We start from the raw sequence: 19805 nt of genomic DNA on the forward strand, positions 1-19805 counted from the left end.
AATTGTAATTATTTGTCGTTAGGCGGGTCAATTATAAATGGAATGTAATTAATTAAATGTAATAGCGATGTTTATTTTTGTTTGTTTTTGTATTATTGTAACTATTTGTTTTATTACTATGGAATTTCCAAAAGAAAGCATTCGTAAAAATCAAAAGAAAAAAAAGTTGCATTACTGAAATAAATGCACTTTTTGACGATATTCTAATTTTCTGAGTTTCACCTGTATTCTGCTGGAATAATGGATCATTGAAGCTTGCAGGCACACACCTTCTTGGGAAATGGGGATACTGACTTGGGAGGTGCTAATCAGTATAGTTTCCCCCTCAAAATAGTTTGGATTATTGATCTCCTGTGTCCACTGGTGATTGAGACACATTGCTTTAAACTGTAATACAGTTACAATTTTGTTGTTAGGAAATGAAACTTGGTAGCAGTGCATACTACTTGGAAACTACTCAGTATGTGAAGGAAAGAGACTTGGCTTCAGCCTCTGGATTTCTGCTACATGTCTGTCCTCCTGTCCCACAGAGAGGGGGTGGCCCACTGAGGAATGGCACCTGCGATAGAAGAAAAAGGACTTGTAGGAAAGACCCTGTCCTCTGTTTTGTGATTTAAAAGTTCAAAAGACACTCTATGTCTACACTTTATTAAACAATTTTATTGGAAAGAGTAAAATGGAAGGATTATGGAAGATCTTCATTATAGTTATAAAGATCTTTATTACTTGCCATACCACTGGAATGAAAGGCATGAAATCACCCCCAGGGTCGCATGTGGAGACAGTTCAGTTTGCAGCTCATTTAAAGAAAGGGATACTTGGTATTGCAGTGCTGCATTGATTTTACTGTGCTGCCCAATGAAGAACTGAAATGTCATCTTTGCTTTTCCTTGTTTTATTGCATTTAAATTATGCTGACCCACACCTTACCTGTACATTCAATTTTATTTTCCCTACTCTTTAAATGTCTCTATTCTGAAATCTCAGATACTGATAATATAAGATCCTATGACATAGTTTCCTGTCATATGGATAAATAACAGGTGACTGGTTAGTGGGGTCTGGCAGTTGGCAATAGGAACAAGCTTAAGGGTCAGTGTCTTGCTGAGATGCTGGGCCTTTCCAGATCATGGACAGTTCTATGAGCAGCAGTCCCTTTCTTTAAATGAGCTGCAAACTGAACTGTCTCCACATGTGACCCTGGGGGTGATTTCATGCCTTCCATTCCAATGGTATGGCATTGTTACCTCAGACAGATTTATGAGAGTGAACAGGGTTTTTATGGCAGTTCTGTTTAATGCACTAAAAAGTAATCTCTGTGGGGTTTTTTTGATAAGAAAAGAAAAACTTCAGCTTCAGTTTCTGTTGTTTATTACAATAAAGTTAAATGGATCTCACTGTTTAGTTATAGCTTCATGTCTTCTTGAATTTAGACTGTAATTGGCCTAAAGAACAATTTGGAATATAGAATGATCAGCACATAAGTAGTGAAAATTGCTTTAACTAGGCAACAGTTGTTTTTTGGTGAATAAAATACCCTGAGCTATTGGAATACTTATTTTGTCCTGCACACAGTTGTAGCTTAAATGAAGATGCTTTCTTATTCGGGGATTATTTCTCTCTTACAGCTGTATCAGCTGGAGTAGTTACCACAAAAACCTGTTGGCCAGCAGTGACTATGAAGGTACCGTCATCTTGTGGGATGGGTTCACAGGGCAACGTTCAAAAGTCTACCAGGTAAAGAAATTCTGTGTTTTGATTCCGAAAAACAGTGGTTGCCGTCACCTAATGCAAGTTTCTTGCTAAAGGAGGATCTAGTCAATTTCTTTTACATTTCAACTTTGTCAGCATTTAATTGTAAATGGTGCTGAAGTCAAAAATAATTTGTGGGTCTAAAAATAATGAGCAAGAGGTGAAGTTAGTGAAAAAGGCAGTGTAGTTCCATTGTTTTCTATAGTCCTTCTTGTCTTAGAAGTGGCTAAGACCATAGTGATTCTGATTAAAAACTCCCGATCTTCTATGGTTGCAGGTTTCCCCATTTGCTTTGACAATGCACGACAAATATGCATGTAAGGGCCTTTCCCATAAGTCTCTGAGAAAACTCTTCTGCATGCAGAAACTCCCAGCATTAGACTTTCTGCAGGTGCAGGGAGCTGTTGGGCTGAGTTAAGTAAAAGCAGATATAGAATTATATGGTGCTGTGAGCATCTTAACATCTGATCTCAGGGAAATTGGATTTCCTGATTTGTATAGAACACCTTGTTTTATGGTTTTCATTATATATCATATGATGAATGTCAGAATAGTAGATACTTAGAGGCAAAAAAATAAAAATCAGAGTCTCTTTCCTCTCTACCCCTCCCCCAGTGGAAAATCAAATGCCTTTAGTAAATTACTATTCTGCTATTAATGATGGAGGATAGAGGGGGACATTTCTCCTGACCCTGGGGTAAGGGCCAAAAACTAGCCTCATAATTCAGTCATTTCAAACATTTACCAGAAGACCTTGTCATGGGCTTTCAACAAATGACTATTACAGTGGTACCTCTACTTATGAATTTAATGTGTTCCGAACACACATTTGTAAGTTGAAAAAATTTGTAAATCGAATCCCATAGGAGTGCATTGGGAGAAAAAATTCGTAAGTCGAAGCAACCCTATCTAAAAATTTGTAAGTAGAAAAAATCTTATCTAAACCACATCCAAGATGGCAGACGGAGCTCCATTTGTAAGTAGAAAAAATCGTAAGTAGAGGTACCACTGTAGTACCTTTCTGTCATTTACCAATATAGGGGAGAGAAATGAGGAAGTAATTTTTGGGGGGAGGTTTGGACATTTTCATCCATATATTAAGACTTCTCTGAAACAATTGCAGATAAGCTACCAGTAGTTCATGTGTTTCAGTGAATAAATGGCTAGTACCTAACCTGCAAATAATACATGAATATAGGAGCAGGAGATTCAACTAGGGGCAGGTGAGTGTGCTTGGAGTAGATCAGAGTGCAGAACCTTTCTCAACCTGAGGGCCACAATCCAGGTGGCTGCCTGGCAGCGAAGTGTGGGTTGGGGGGGGGGAATGGATGGAGTTACAGCTTAACCCATGGCAAGTAGGACTACATTGCAACCTCACCAAAGTCAGCAGTTTCTACACAGGCTCTTCATCCAGGCAAGCAAGGTTGCATTATAACCAGGCAAAAGCACTCAAGAAGTGCTTCAAGCAGGTCCAGGGTGTGGACTAGGAAGGAGGTGTGGCCTTGTGAGAGTCCCAAGGGCCATACAGAGAAGGTTGGATTCATTTCCTGAGCATCTCTGGAGTAGGTGTATAATGGCCTGCCTGGAGTGTTTACTTTTGAGTAGATGTGCTTTTGGTTAAGATTCCAACTTGGTGGGCTTCTGCAGACTCCCTTTTTTGGGGGGGGAGGGGGGACTTCATTTTGATTTTGATTGAAATGCATGATATGCAGAAGATATGAAGCACTTCTTAGATTTTTTATTCAGTTCTTTGGCCATACTGTCCCAACCATTTTAAATTGTTCTGTATTGAGTTGTAAGCTCAGTCTCCAGAGTGTGTTTCTACCCAGATTGAATTAAATATATGTGCCCAACGTTCAGAGAAGAATAGAGTTGTGGAAATGGATCTTTCAGCAGAAATTAAATGGCATTCTTCTAGCTCTTGAGAATACTGGTATCTAAAGAACAGCACATTTAGAATGCATACATTTAGAAGCAACTATAGATACTTAGTATATATTGATTTTTTTCTGTTTTTTAAAAAAGGCAAAAGCCCACCAGAGAGCAGTAACAAGGCAAAGCACATACTTTTATAGTGAGAATAATCCGAGCTTCTCATTTCTCAAGATGCAAATAAGCAGCAGTTAAAAATATATCAGAATATATGTAGTTCTCTAGCTTCCCTCTCTGGGAGCTGCTTTCAGGCAGTTCAAGCGGTTTGTTTGGGTTTGTTTGAGTAGAAAAAGTATTCCATCTGAGTCTCAGTAAGTATAGTAAAGTTTCATCTGTATTAATTTAACCAAAACATATTTTCATTTATACCTAATAACAGGAGCATGAGAAAAGATGCTGGAGTGTGGACTTCAATTTGATGGATCCTAAACTTTTGGCTTCAGGCTCTGATGATGCAAAAGGTATGACTCTGATTTTCTTTCTGCATTCTCCCACTCTGTCCAGTTAACATTCCAAGGCTAAATTCATATTGATGATCCTATGTAGTTTCAGAAATGAAGGCTCAAAATGCCAGTTTTCCCTAGCAGAGTTTGATGATCTTATGAATAATTGGTAAGGTGCTAGGGGGAAAGGCTCTTGATGACTGAAAGAATGGCTTAGGTTTCATCACACAATGTACTCTTAGGCCTGGTACAGATATAGCATTCCCAGTCTTCTAACTATGTAGAAGTGTGCAGTAGGTTTGCATGCTCCCGTCACCTTCCATATCCTCCTGAATCTCCCATCCCATCCCATTCTTTCTTTAACCATAGTGTATTGTTGGCATTGACATAAATGGATTAACCAGATTCTCCCATAAACAGAGTGCTTAATTAATGGTTCCAGGGATTATGGGTCAGTGTTACCCATAGTTTGTGCTAACGCCATTGGAACACTGCTTGTAGTTAAAGGAAGTCATGCAAGAAAGGAAGAGAGCCACTGGACCCATAGCACTCTCTTCCTTTCTTGCTGTTCATGGTTAGGAGGCTAAGACTGCTGTGACTGCATCCAGTCCTTGGCCTCTGTCTGTCATTAATGTATGCATTGCTTCTAACACGTTTCCTTCAAGGGAAGAATTTTAAACACTGTTAGCTTAAATTAAATAAAGGCAGTAGAAATATCCACACAATTGATTCCCTTGCATATTTTGTCTACAGCTTTAGCTACTCCAAAGTAAAATAATAGCTAAATATAGCTTTGAGGTTGGAAATACTTTACAGAATCCTTTCCAACTTATCTGAAAAGAATAAATATATCACATAGTCATGTTATATTAACTTGAATTCACTGCTTCAACCACAGGAGAAGCACTGACAAAATGGCAGGTTAGCAATGTCATTATTCTGAGTGGATGAGGCAGGGTGCAATCCTCAAAAACACTTGTATTGCAGGGATGACTTAGAGCGCTGCCTACTCTGTATTTCCTTTACAGCTGAAATGAGGGGTTTGTCAATGGATGATGATGCTTGCTTAAAAGTGCATGGAATTTTTGCTTTTTTGGTGTCTAGGCATGTAAGGGTCAAAGTAAAGGATGAAATGGGCACCCATGTCTGTAACTTGATAACATGATACCCTGCCATCAAATTAGAGCAGCATACTACCAGTTTGCTAATTCCCAGAGCAGGTGCATGATGCAACGAGTCGTCAACCTGCACATTGTATTTACTTCTGTATGCACACGTGGGGATAACATAAATGTTTTGAAATGGTAGCATTGAAACCTAACCTAAGGCCCAGGATCACTTAATTTTATTTCTGAATCTATTGGCATATTAGCTGGTACACTTCCTGTTGCTTATCCATAACTGTGTGTATCTCTCCCTACCAAGGTTTTTTCCTCCACAGAGATGTTAGATCAGTGTTGTCTGACAGATCAGAATCCAGCTGGATAACAAAGGATCTATTGCTCTTGCTTATTAAAATAGAGGCTTAAAATGTGTTCAATCCACAATGTGTTTACTGTAAGATGGAATCTCTGTCACTCGAAATATAAACCAGATTCCATTTGCCAGATTAGGTTGGAGGACATTCGGTTGTAAAGATGATTCCTCCCACTGGACTTGGTAGGCAGGGTCTTCAAAGACTTCTGTTGGCTCTTCAAGGGGATTTGTCCTGCCATCCAGACCTACCCTGCCTGTGGCTCTGTCTGGTTGGGTCTTTCCTTCGTGTTTGTCTGCATGAGCCTTTCCTGTGAGTGTTCTTTCCTTTAAAACAAAAACCTGGTCTCTCTTCTGTTCCATGTGTTGGTGTGTCCTGATGAATGTTTTTGTGTTTCTCCCCCCCCCCCATCTCGTGCCATTCTCCTGCATGTATATCTTCATACTTTTACCATCCTCTCCCATACCTTTAGAACAACAGCAATACATTTTTCTTTCTTTTTTCTGATGTGTGTAGGGTGTCTTCATCTTCCTGCCAGCTTGCCCCCCCCCCCAAGTATAAAACAGGTTCCATTTGATAATAAACACAATGTGTATTGATCATACCTGTGAGTTAAATGGCCAATCATTATAAATACATTTTAAAAATATGAGCGTCTTAGCAGAACTTGATTTGGGGATAAATGTGGCACAACTTCATCTCAATGTTGGGATTTGATGTTTTGACTTGCCTTCTAATTTTGAATCTCTTAGACTGTTTATGTGTGGATGGGTGTCTCATAATAGTTGCTGTGTGCCCTTAGAACAGGCATAGGCAAATTCGGCCCTCCAGATGTTTTGGGACTGCAACTCTCATCATCCTTAGCTAACAGGATCAGTGGTCAGGGATGATGGGAGTTGTAGTCCCAAAACATCTGGAGGGCGGAGTTTGCCTGGGCCTGCCTTAGAATACACTGGGGAACTTTTTTTCCCCCATTTTCTGTTGCATGAGATTTTTCAACTGTTCTTTTATGTTGACTTTCATAATCATATTGTACTACTTTGGCTATGTGTTTAATAAAATTTTGAATTCTTGCATCGCGAAAAACGAAGATTATGCTGAAAAGCGAAAAACATGAATTGCAAAAAAACTAGAGCTTACAGGACAAAACCGACTTCAGATATGAAATCAGCACGTTGAAATTAGGTTAGAACAACTGCAGGTGTCAATGCAACAAAAAAATTGTTCCCCAGTGATACTAGTAGTAGGTGCCATTTATTTTTCTACTGTTAGATTCCTAGTTAGTGGTAAAAGAACCAAAGGGCTAAATAAACATTATAGGAAACCCACTGCAGCTTAACCTGCCTATTTTGTTTCTCTCTCTCTTTTCTTCAGTGAAGCTGTGGTCAACCAACCTGGACAATTCAGTAGCTAGTATTGAGGCCAAGGCAAATGTATGTTGTGTGAAATTCAGCCCATCATCTAGGTACCATCTGGCCTTTGGTTGTGCAGGTAGGTGTATGAACCGCCACTTTGTGTGAAAGGGCAGAATCACTTGTGTTTCCAGACTGCACTTGATAATTGGGCTGTTTGTCTATTGCCAAGCTGTGATCAGGGGTCCAATTATGCAGCACTTAGTAACAATGATCTCTCCCAGGTGACCAGAGGGCAGATTTTATATACCGTACTCCTGCAGCCCTGTCTTTTGGTCTGAGAACAGCATTTTTGTAGCGTTCTTCAGAGTGTCATTGGGTGCAGCTACTTCCCCTCACCTTTGAGGTTTCCCTTCTCCTGAAAAGGAGCTGAGTTTGGGAATATACAACTAGGGTTTGTGTGGGAAGAAGCCGTCAAAGGTTCTTCTGCCTGCCCCACACCCTTTCATAACAGGATAGTATAGGAGCATGTGTAGAAGCCTAAAATCCTATGCAGAGTTATCTGGAAGTAAATCCCATTTTGTTCAGTGAGTTTGGTCTTTTCACCAGTTGGTTTGGCAAAGAACTGGAAAGTGGAAGCTCCACACAGATCACTAATGTCACCCGCTCCCAGTAGCTGAGAACAGCAGCTTGGGATCATTGTGGAAGCAGCACTTCTTTGGTTTTGCATCCCGATCCTTATGGTTGGGAAAGGATGGAAAGAGAAGTATAGTAGCATGACGAGTAGGAGATTTTATAGACATTTTTGCCAGCAGTGGTGCTTACAGCGACCTTTCCTGCACAAGAGGCAGGCTGCTGCAATTCAAGAAAAGCCTCCTGACACTTCCTATTTGAATCAGCAAATCTGCTGGAGAATTAGACTCCCAACATGCCATTGGAACACAAGGGCTGGTGAGCTGGGAGCAAACCATTCCAATAGTGGCTCCTCCTGAGTGGCGCAAATCTTACACTGACTGGTCTAAACCACTGAGTCTTGGGCTTGCCGATCGGAAGATCAGCGGTTCGAATCCCTGTGACGGAGTGAGCTCCTGTCGCTTGGTCCCTTCTCTGCCAACCTAGCAGTTTGAAAGCACGACATGCAAGTAGATATATAGCGGGAAGGAAAATTTTGTTTCCGTGCACTGCTCTGGTTCGCCAGAAGCAGCTTAGTCATGCTGGCCACATGACCCAGAAAAACTGTCTGCGGACAAACGTCGGCTTCCTTGGCCAGTAAAGCAAGATGAGCATCACAACCCCAGAGTCATTCGTCAGGGGTACCTTTACCTTTATGAGTCCTGATGTTGGCAGGGATTGGCTCCCATGGAACCAATTCCAGCGACGGTTGCATTTGATGACCATGTTAAAAGGTGCTGAATGCACCTTTTAACTTGCAGAAGTCTTCTGATTGTTCCTCTGCAGCTGCAGTTTCACCTGCCTCACACTTGATGTTGTATGAGTTCCAATGGAGGGCAGGTAAGCCTGGTTTGGAATCATAGGCTATTGGGCCAAATTAATATGTCTGGCAAGCCTGATTTGGTCAACTGATTGGAGGTTCCCCATCCCTGCCATACGGTATGCTTTTAAGATTCCTGAAGGGTGGGCCGAAGGAATTTTTAAAAAAACTCCTCAGTCTTCAGCATTGATGCAACAGAAAGCCAGGCTCTTGTATACTGCTTCCTTTGCGACATGAGGTGGCTGCGTAACGCACTGAGCCTCTCCTGTAATCAAGATAGATGCTCTGGAAAAGGATAAAGAGATGATGGATCTTCTCCCTCATCATTGCTCATACCTCCCTAGGAAGGTATTGAGCTCCCTATTCGGACTGAGTTCTCAATTTATGTAGCGAGTAGTAATAGTAGCAAGTAGTAATAGTACTGAGTACTAGATTTCTGTATGTATGGACATCATGTATCCATACACGAAAGTAACAGGTCTTCAATCTTACAACCTTACATACTCCATTTTAAATTTATTGAGTCAGATCATGGAATGGATACATCAGCATAAGCTTTAATATATTTCCGTGCTAACTCCCCACCCCCACCCCCACCCCACACTAAACACAAAGAGAGCAAAAGAAGGAAGAAGGAAATTAGAGAACAGTGGAAGGAGGAGGTTGGGGAAGAAAATTGGTAAGTCAGTGGTGTTGAAGAACACGTTTAGTAGTAATAATACTAACACTAATACTACTAATAATTTATTATTTATACCCCACCCATCTGGCTGGGTTTCCCCAGCCACTCTAGGCGGCTCTCAACAGAATGAATGATAATAATAAAAAAGCGATAAAACATCAGACATTAAAAAGCTTCCCTAAACAGGGCTGCCTTCAGATGTGCTTATGCTAACAGCATTCTTTGGAAAAGTTTTATTTTTTAACATTTGTGAGGTCCCAAAGGTCTTTGAGAGTTAATGTTCTTAAAAACTAAATATTCTTCCTTGCATCTTTGGTGTAAGAAGGGACATTACAGAAAGCTATGTGGTATGTGTATCCATCAAAGGAATGAATTTGAAGGGCTGACTTCTGAGCAGGAGCCAGGCAGAAAACCCTTTGGCACTGTCATTTTCAATTAGAGTTGTCAACAGCTACTGTTCCTGTCTGATTGAAATGTGTTGGCCATACTGCTACTTTCATCACAATTAACTTTTGCATCTTTTTAGTATAGAGAATTCAATTTTTTTTTCCATACTGGGCTCGTTTTTCTGCCCCATTTGGTGACATGGCAAGAGTGAGATTTTTTAACAGCAGCTGTTTGAAAATCTTCAACGCAAAGGCAGAGGTTCACAAGGGTATGCAGGGCCAGTTATGGAATGGTAGAGCTCAATACGAAACAAAGAGCAAAAAACTAGATGTTGAGTAACGAGACTAGTTTTATATGCATAGGGATTCTTTGCTACATAGAAGCATATTCAGCAGTGTGAACCGTTGCCTGTGGCTGCACTCTTGACAAAGGATTACCACATTAGTGAGAACTAGGTCTATATCTCTGCAGACATAGTGGGAGGGAAAATGAAAAATGAGCAGGTAATGTATTCTTTTTCACAAGTGGAAATAGGAAATAATTTTGTACTTTCCCGCATATTAGCTTTGTCTGCCCAGCTTCTGGAATTAAGAGAGTGATGCTATTTTATTTATAAGCCTTTTACCTTTGTGCTTTACCAGCACTCGTTGCGTATTTATCTTTATTACCGTGTTTCCCCCTTTTTAATACGTAGTCATAAAGTAAGCCATGGTAGGATTTTAAAGTATTTGCGAAATATAAAACATACCCCGAAAATAAGACATACCTTGTTGCTCTCCTTTAGAGCCTCAGAGAGGCTTGAGACCAGGTGGGAGGGGGTGCATGAATTGAGCGCGTCGCCAGGCGAGCCGCGCTAGGAGGACTTCCCCCCCGCTCTTCTCAGGACTTTTTTCCACTCTGGCCGAGCGCCTGAACGGGGAAACCCCTTGGCGTCGGGAGCGCTGCTGGCCCCTTCTGTGCTGCCGGAGCGTCATGGGCTGCATGGCCCAAGGCTGAGCGGGCCCTTCCGCGCTGCCGGGGTGACGGACGGCGGCGGGAGCGCTGCTGGCCCCTTCCGCGCCGCTAGAGCGTCATGGGCTGCATGGCCCAAGGCTGAGCGGGCCCTTCCGCGCTGCCGGGGTGACGGACGGCGGCGGGAGCGCTGCTGGCCCCTTCCGCGCCGCTAGAGCGTCATGGGCTGCATGGCCCGAGGCAGAGCGGGCCCTTCCGCGCTGCCGGGGTGACGGACGGCGGCGGGAGCGCTGCTGGCCCCTTCCGCGCTGCTAGAGCGTCATGGGCTGCATGGCCCGAGGCAGAGCGGCGGCGGGAGGCCTGCAAGCCCTTCCGTGCCACCGGGGCCACAGACTTCTGTGCCACCAGAACATCGTGGGCTGCATGGCCCACCGGGGCAATGAACGGCAGCAGGAGCGCTGCTGGCCCCTTTCGCGCCGCGGGTGAGTTGGCGGCTGATTGAAAGGCGGCCTTGCCAATGCAGGGAGGGAGAAGGGCGGCGAGGAGCAAGCGAGGGAGCCCCCACCCCACCCCGCCCGCTAATGGAAACAGTGGGGAGGCAGGAGCACCTCAGGGAGCGCTGCCGTGGTGCTGCCGCTGCCACTTTGCCCAAGAAACACGCGGGGGTGCTCGGTGGGCGGGCCACGCCGAACTCGCCCCGTTCCCTCTGGAGTCAGGGTGCCACCGCCACCGCCTCCTCCTGCGGCAATACTGCGGGACTTCAGCGTAAAAGCACGTTTCCTCAGAGATGTCGTGCATGGGGGGCTGGCTGGCTACTCGACCTCCTGAGTTTAAAGGCACAGAGGATTCCCGAAGGGGGTCCCCGCGCGTACCCTCGCCCGCCCGCGCGTACCCTCGCCTTGCCCGCCTCTGCACGCGTTCAAGCGGGAAAGGAAGTTTGACTCCTTGAGCTGCCGCCCCTTATGAATGTGTGTTTCGGTGGTGTGGACAAGGTGTGGATACGGGTCTCGTTTCCCCCTCACGGACCGGGATTACACAGGCATCTTTCCGACGACCTACTTGCCATTCACCCCGGAGCCTTTCGCGTCTCTCTCATCTCTCCCTCCCCCTACTCTCCCGCCTCCATTTTGCGCCCCTCGGCTCCCATGTTAGCGATGGGATGGATGGCAGCACCCCGAGCCAGTAAGGTACCGTACCGTAATAAAAACCTAATAAAAAATTAAGACATCCCCTGAAAATAAGACACCTTGTGTTTTTTGAGGGGAAAAAAGTTATAAGACGGTGTCTTAAAAAAGGGGAAACACGGTAATTGTCTGTATTTCTTGGTGGCAATGATTTAGAGGGAGCATAAAAGGGAACAAGGTGTAGAGCAGTAATGCATGTGACAGCCAAGAATATAGTCAGTGAGAGAAGCTAATGGAACTTCTGAGAGCGAATGTTTTACTTAGCAATATTTATAAGATGTTTTAGGGGTGAGGCACTAATTGTTGGTGTTACAAGTGGTTTTCACATGTGTAACTGGTCCGCACATGCTTAACAAAATGTCAGTCTTCATATTCCCTACTTCTAATTCCATCTGGTATAATGTAGTAGTTAATGTAAACTATTATTTCCGCCTCACCCCCCCCTCCCGCAATGCAGTCCTGCCCCGGATTATATGACCACATAGAAAGGAAATGGAAATGGGGATCTTTGGTTATCTAGGCATGCATTATCTGGGTGCATTTGTTGTTTCCATCTATTTCAGTACAGTCTAATGGTGCACCATATCAAAAGCTAGTAAGAATCAGAAAATGCTAGCCCTGTCAGTCTCCATACAAAATTAAAAAAATTCCTTACAGTAGCACCTTAGAGACCAACAAAGTTTGTCATTGGTATGAGCTTTCGTGTGAAGGAATTTTTAAAATTTTGTTTCAACTATGGCAGACCAACACAGCTCCCTACCTGTAACTAGTCTCCATACAAAATAAAAAAATTCCTTCAGTAGCACCTTAAAGACCAACTAAGTTTATATTTTGGTATGAGCTTTCGTGTGCATGCACACTTCTTCAGATACACTAGAAACAGAAGTGTCAGACCCTATATATATACAGAGGGTGGTGGCATAGCTGCCAAGTTTTCCCTTTTCTCGCGAGGAAGCCTATTCAGCATAAGGGAAAATCCCTGTAAAAAAGGGATAACTTGGCAGCTATGGGTGGTGGGGGTGGGTGGGAATGGGTGATGGGCTGATGGGAGTGGTAAACCTGTAGATGGCTGTTAATGGCTGCTGATGGCTGCAATTAGTCCTGGGCTGAGGTGCTAAAGAAAGCTTGATCATGCATAATGAGATAAGAATCCGATGTCTCTATTCATCCCAGGTGCTTCCATGGTTTTAAGCTTGGTAATGATTTCCAATTCAGCAACTTAGTAACGTAGGGCCTGGCTGTATACGATGGATTGTTTGGTATGTTTGGGATGATACCAAACAATCCATCGTATACAGCCAGGCCCTACGTTACAACCGTATCTGTTCCAACTCTACAGACAGAGAATCTCACCTAAGAGATCTACAGCAAACCTTTTTAGAACTAAAATATCCACCTGATGAAGTTAAACAACAGATCAACAGAGCCAGACTGATACCTAGGGAGAACCTGCTGCAAGACAGACCCAAAAAAGAAAATAACAGAACACCACTAGTCATCACATACAGCCCCCAAGTTAGAACAGTACAACGCATCATCAGAGATCTACAGCCTCTCCTGGACAATGACAGCTCCCTTTCTCAAGCTCTGGGAGGAAGACCTTTCATTGCCTACAGACAGCCACCCAATCTTAAACAACTCCTCACCCACAATAATACAACCACCAGACTTAACATGGACACTGGTACCAGAGCCTGCAATAAACCCAGATGCCAACTTTGCTGCCACATACACCCGGACAACATCATTACTGGCCCCAACAACATCCAGCATACCATCTCAGGACTATTTAATTGCTCATCTTCTAACATTGTGTATGCCATCAAATGCCAACGGTGCCCTTCAGCTCTCTATATTAGACAAACAGGCCAAACCCTACGCCAAAGGATAAATGGACATAAATCTGACATCAGGAACCATAAGACTGAAAAAGCAGTAGGAGAACACTTCAATCTCCCAGGACATTCTATACAAGATCTCAAAGCAGCTGTTTTATTACAGAGAAATTTCAGGAACAGACTGGAAAGAGAAGTTGCTGAATTGGAAATCATTACCAAGCTTAAAACCATGGAAGCACCTGGGATGAATAGAGACATCGGATTCTTATCTCATTATGCATGATCAAGCTTTCTTTAGCACCTCAGCCCAGGACTAATTGCAGCCATCAGCAGCCATTAACAGCCATCTACAGGTTTACCACTCCCATCAGCCCATCACCCATTCCCACCCACCCCCACCACCCTCTGTATATATATATAGGGTCTGACACTTCTGTTTCTAGTGTATCTGAAGAAGTGTGCATGCACACGAAAGCTCATACCAAAATATAAACTTAGTTGGTCTTTAAGGTGCTACTGAAGGAATTTTTTTATTTTGCTTCGACTCAGACCAAACCTGTAACTTCGACTCAGACCTACCTGTAACTAGTCTCCATACATTTAGGGCATCAGAAGTAGTCTAATCCCAAAGCCAATCTAGAAGCTGAATTTGCAGGAATCAAGACTGATATGTCACCCAGGAAACTGAGCTGAAACCTACAGTCAATTTATTTCAAAGGACCTTACTTCAATGTCAGTTCTTAAGGTAGCATACTTGGCTTCATATTAACTTTAAATTGTACCGGGGTCCATCAGCTGCAGGTATCATTTCCCAGTGGTCAGGGATGTTGAGATTTTACTCCATCAATGTCTGGAGGTTCACAGGTTCGCTACTCCTGGGTTAGGCCAGCAACTGTTTCCAACTTGCGAAAACAGGAGCTTAGTTGTAGTCGTTTTCCATTGTGAGAGGCAAATGTGTGATAACTTTTCAAAAGGTTTGTGTCTCAGAGCCCTTACACTTCATATTAAAAATGGATAAACAAATAATTGTGTAGACAGGAGAAAACTGCATCATATTGAATTGGAGGCTGAAACTTAAGGAAGACTGCAAAGTTTATTCAGCTGTGAAAATAAAATGGAAATTGTTTTGCCTACAGCTTTCTATTGGTATGCTGTCTGAGTTGGAGCATTCTTTAGTATAAACTGTAATCACAACTGAATATAAAATGCTGGTAATGACTCTCTATTGTTTCGAGATGAAAACTTTTCATTCTGAAAGTATCTTTATAAATCTGCTTTAGCAGTGTGGTGAGCCTGCGTATTCCCCATCTTTCTGGGGAACAAACCTGTTGGGTTAAATATCATGCCATGCATGACTAGGGCTGCAGTCCAAAGAACCATGTAACTGAATCTGTGTGCCCAAGAAGGACTTGAGAGATGCAAGTTCAAGTTCCTACATGTTGCATAGCAAATCACTTTTATAAATTATGAGATTTTCCAAAGCAGATTGTGATAGAGCACTGATCTGGTTCAGTACTGGAATATAAGCCTAGAAGATTATCCAACTCCTACAACCTCCAGGTATAGGACAGTATATAAATTCAATAAATAATAATAATAATAAATAATGATGTTAGTTTTGTATGGTAAATGCAGCCTGCATCCCAGCATTTCCCAAGACAAGTGAATTTTTATTACACTTTTATTCCACTTCTCCCACATGGAGATTTAGCACTACATCCAGTACTAACAGTTATGCCATGCATCCGTTGATTTATTTGGCATTAAATGTGTTGTTTAGCACAGCCTTGTTACTAAAACCTGCAAAAAGTTTGCTTGCCTGTTTTTTACTCATAAGAGTATGAGTGAAAAGCAGTCTGGTAGTAGTAGTTTTATTACTTATATGCCACCCATCTGACTGGGTTGCCCCAGCCAATCTCAGCGGCTTCTACCGTGGTTCCCCTATTTTAGGACGTAGTCATAAAATAAGCCGTTACAGGATTTAAAAGGATTTGTGAAATATAAGACATATTTCTGTGCCGTGTGGAGCGCCCCAGCCAGCCAGCGGGACCCAGCTGCGGCAGGAGGAGGAGGAGGCCTTCAGGGTCGGCGCCCAACAGCGCCGTGCTGGATCGAGGAGGCGGCCTGCCGGGTTGGTGCCCAGCAGCACCGCATGGAGCACCGGATCGAGTAGCTGGTCTGCATAGTCGGCGCCCAGCAGCGCCGCGCTGGATTGAGGAGGCGGTGCTTCGTGTGGTGCTGCTGGGCGCCGACCCTGCAGGCCGCTTCCTCGACTCCATGCAGCACTGATTGACACCCCCCAGAACCCTGAGGCACCCCACAAGTGAGAGCCCAGGGGTCTGAACACTCATCCCCCACCACCACTTTCTGGGCACGGCCCAGGAGAAAGGAGCGGAACCACTGTATAACAGTGCCCCAAGCTCCCAACCCCTCTAGGCGGTCCAGAAGGATGTTATGGTCGATGGTGTCAAAAGCCGCTGAGAGATGCAGCAGGACTAGGAAACAGCTCTCACCTTTGTCCCTAACCCGCCAGAGATCATCGACCAGTGCGACCAAGGCAGTTTCAGTCCCATGATGAGGCCTGAATCCCGACTGGAAGGGATCCAAATGGTCCGCTTCTTCCAGGCGTGCCTGGAGTTGTTCAGCAACCACTCACTCAATCACCTAGAAAAATATATAATGTAAAATATAGAAAGGTAAATGTTTTGCAAACTAGAAGTGCAGCAGACTGGAGAAGGAGAAACTGTGCTCTGTCCCTCCTTCACAAACTCACTCATCTGAAGGGAATTCCACCCAGATTTCTGCATGGAATTTCTGGTTGTCAGTGGTTATCAGTCCAGTGCTTAAATAAAAGACTCATTTAGCATCCCGTTCTTAAGAATTGTTTGTAGCTGCAAAAGTACACAGAGCGTCATCATCATCATCATCATCATCAATTATACTCCACCCATCTGACTGGGTTGCCACAGCCACTCTAGGCAGCTTCCAACACATATAAAAGCACATTAAAAAACCAAACTTTAAAAACCTCCTGATACAGGGGTGTGTGAGATGTCTTCTGAAAGTCATGTAGTTCTGACATCTAGCTGGTTGATAGGGGATCAAATACTTATTTCACTCATTATAATGCACAGTAAATCTCTGACTTTTGTCTTCTGGGTTTCTGGGGGGTTTCCTGTTGTTATTCTGTCTCTCACAGCTACAATAAACCTACCAATAAAATTATGGACTGGTCATTTCTTGTTCAGAGGGCAAACAGGCAAATTTAGCAGGGGGTCAAATACTTCCCCCCCCCTCACTGTAGATTTGTGGTGTTGCAATGGCTAAATATCTTCAATTTCCAGTTGAGCATTGTCCCAGCCCATTTCTCTGCTGTGCTATGCATCTCTGTCAAACTGTTACACCTCATTTGTAAGCTGTGGCTGATCTGATACACTGGAATTAACCCAAACTCTGGTGACTCCCTAAGTCTAGGGCTGGCCCACCTATGAAGAGAGATAAGGTGGCTTCAGACAGCATGATCCACAGGGGCAGCAGATAGAGATGTCTTATCTTCCTTTACCCCTTGTTCCCGATGTAGATCTTCTCTTACCCCTTCTTCCCTACTGGGAGGGGGACAATTTTGGGGTTCACCTCAAAATGTATTGGGCTGGCCCTGCCTAAGTCTATACATGAAGATTGTGCTCTTAATTCTGTGTGGTGATGGTTGAATCCCATATTTGCCCATTAAATCAAGGAATGTCCTAATTCTTCACAACGGCATGATAATTCCGAATCTTGGTAAATAGAACAGGTAGTATTGCATGATACAGTTACATTTCATTTTGCATTTTGGCCCCCTGGCTCTGGATGTGATTCTCTTTTTGGACCAGACCCTAGCAGTTCGGCTCATTGGTAGTCTGGACCTCCTTACGGAAAGTTACCTTCAGCGTTTGTTCTATTCGTGCCTGTATTTCTATGTGATATGTAGAAACTGTATTTCTACATTCATCTCTCTTTCCTACCCACCCTGCAACAAAGAACATTGTGTGTTCCTTCTATTCTTGTGGTTTTCTTATAACATTCTGAATATATTAAAGCCCCTTTTATTATAATGATTTCTTATATCTTAAACTGCTGTATTAGGCATTCACCTTTCATTCAGAGGAATAGATGAAAGGCACTGGAGCAAGAGTCCTCTTTTCTACATTTTTTTCTTGATGCCCCAAGCTAAAAATTAGTGGGACAGTGTTTTATAACTGGAATACTTGTATTGCCCTGAGGGCGCAAAATTGAGTTTACATGAAGGCTGCTGAAATAAATAATGTTCAAAGGTAAAAATCTGATTAATATCAGGGTTGCTTTTTGAGCAAGTTATTTGGGAGTCTGGAAGAATTGTTGAAGTCCATGATTCTTTCAAGTGGTTCAGAGTTCATTTTTCTTGCTGGAGGAGTGGGGGGAAACCAAGAAACCAATGGGCATCATAGAATTGTAAAGTTTGAAGGGACTCTGAGGATCATCTAGCCCAGGCATAGGCAACCTTGGCTCTCCAGATGTTTCAGAACTACAACTCCCATGATCCCTGACCACTGGCCCTGTTAGCTAGGGATCATGGGAGTTGTAGTTCCAAAACATCTGGAGAGCCAAGGTTGCCTATGCCTGATCTAGCCCAATGCCCTGCAATGCAGGAATATGCAGCTGTCCCATGCAGGGATGGAACCTGCAACCTTGGCATTATCAGCCAAGGTAACCAACTGAGCTATCCAGGCCTTGGTTCCACTGATATGTTAATGATGGCTGGGCTGATTCCTTATATATCAGTCACTGGTGCTATGGCTGTCTCCTCTACCTTGGCTATGACACTGCCCTCTGTGAAGTGGATCCACCACAAACAGCAAGTGCAGCTGTTTTTATCTTGGTATAGGTGGACTTTGCCCCAACACCAGTTCCACAACAGTCGTCACTCTCCATGCTTCTCATTCACTGCCCTGAGTTGAATTAGGGGATCCTCTCCCCGGCCCTAGTCTTTCAGGGACTACATATTGGTGGATCTTACGGCGATCCTCCCACAGCGGACACCCTGCAAGACTGTGCAGCCCAGTGCACAGTTCAGGAACAGAACTTCAGGACCAGTAACTTGAGTTCCAGTTGCTTTTATTATATACAGCAGAGCAAAACCAAAAGCAAAGTATTTACAAGTTACCATACACAGCTCTCTCATCTAACACACACAAACTCTATCTCCAGACTCTCTCAAAACTCCCCAATAACCACCTTGCAGTATCATGCTGCTTATCAGGGAACTTTCATCCAATCACAGCCTGTTGCTAGGCCTCTAGGTTGCTGGGCAAACTTTAGTCACGTAGTCCAGCCAATTTGGCTGCTTGCCAGCTTTCTAAATGCTTCTCCAAAGCTGCCTTACTTTCTCAGACTTTAACACTACATTCATTGTGAACCAGTTATGTGACAGCCCCCAAATATATAAGAGTTTTGCATCATTCACTTGCTGCTGCTTGCTGTTATGGTTGGACAAATCCACAAATAAAAGTTGCCACAAGTAGTAAAGCAGGGGGTGGGCAGCTCAACATGTTGATAGCTGGCTTTGAATTTAAGCCTTAGATGATGCTAATAAACGCAGTGAGTTAGGAAGATAAACCTGTGTTCAGAGATTGACTTGCTCCACTGATTTTATCCCGATCCCCCTGAAATGAAAGAGCATTTGCCTTTTGCCTGGCTCGCCGCAGAGGAGCTGTTTCTCACCCACCCTCTGATCTCATTACAGTGGAACCTCGGTTTACAAACGCGACCCGTTCCATGGAGGCGTTTGTAAACGGAGGTGTTCGCTCCCTGAAGGCACGCTTCTGCGCGTGCCCGAAGCGCCGATAGAGCACTTCTGCGCATGCACGCGCTGTGCAGATTGCTTCCGCGCATGTGCGAGCTGTGCAGATGGCGTCTGCGCATCCGATGCTGCAGAACCCAGATGTAAACAGTTCTGGGTCCGTGGTGTTCGTAAACGGAGGCGCTCGTAAACGGGACTGTTTGTAAACCGAGGTACCACTGTATATAGTAAACACTTGTTTAGGGTGTGTGGCAGGGGCTGTCTGCCTTTTTGGATCAGAGAATTTTGAGAAAGTGCTGTGGGCACCAATCGCAAAATGGCTGATGAGTAGGCATGGTGCAATACACAACTAGAGACTACAGTCATTGCTACTTCCGCCTCAGCTACGTCCTGCTGCTTCTGATATTGATCTCTCACTTTCTCTGTGTCTGATGCTGTGTCTGATGATGTTGGCATATTTCAGGCGAGGGCTAGCGGTGAGTCTGCCCCCAGCCACGCCT

General features: G+C 43.8%; 1 protein-coding gene across 2 annotated transcripts in view; it reads left to right on the top strand.

The window, feature by feature from the left end:
* COP1 (COP1 E3 ubiquitin ligase) overlaps positions 1-19805 on the top strand; it is a 110621-nt gene that overhangs the window by 55957 nt on the left and 34859 nt on the right. For both annotated transcript variants that reach the window (XM_035121329.2, XM_035121331.2), the window contains exons 13-15: positions 1629-1737; positions 4064-4145; positions 6976-7092. In XM_035121329.2, the coding sequence (XP_034977220.1) occupies positions 1629-1737; positions 4064-4145; positions 6976-7092 (308 nt within the window). The remainder of the gene's footprint in view (positions 1-1628; positions 1738-4063; positions 4146-6975; positions 7093-19805) is intronic.

The sequence above is a fragment of the Zootoca vivipara genome, chromosome 7 (genome assembly GCF_963506605.1).
Source record: "Zootoca vivipara chromosome 7, rZooViv1.1, whole genome shotgun sequence".
NCBI lineage: Eukaryota > Metazoa > Chordata > Lepidosauria > Squamata > Lacertidae > Zootoca > Zootoca vivipara.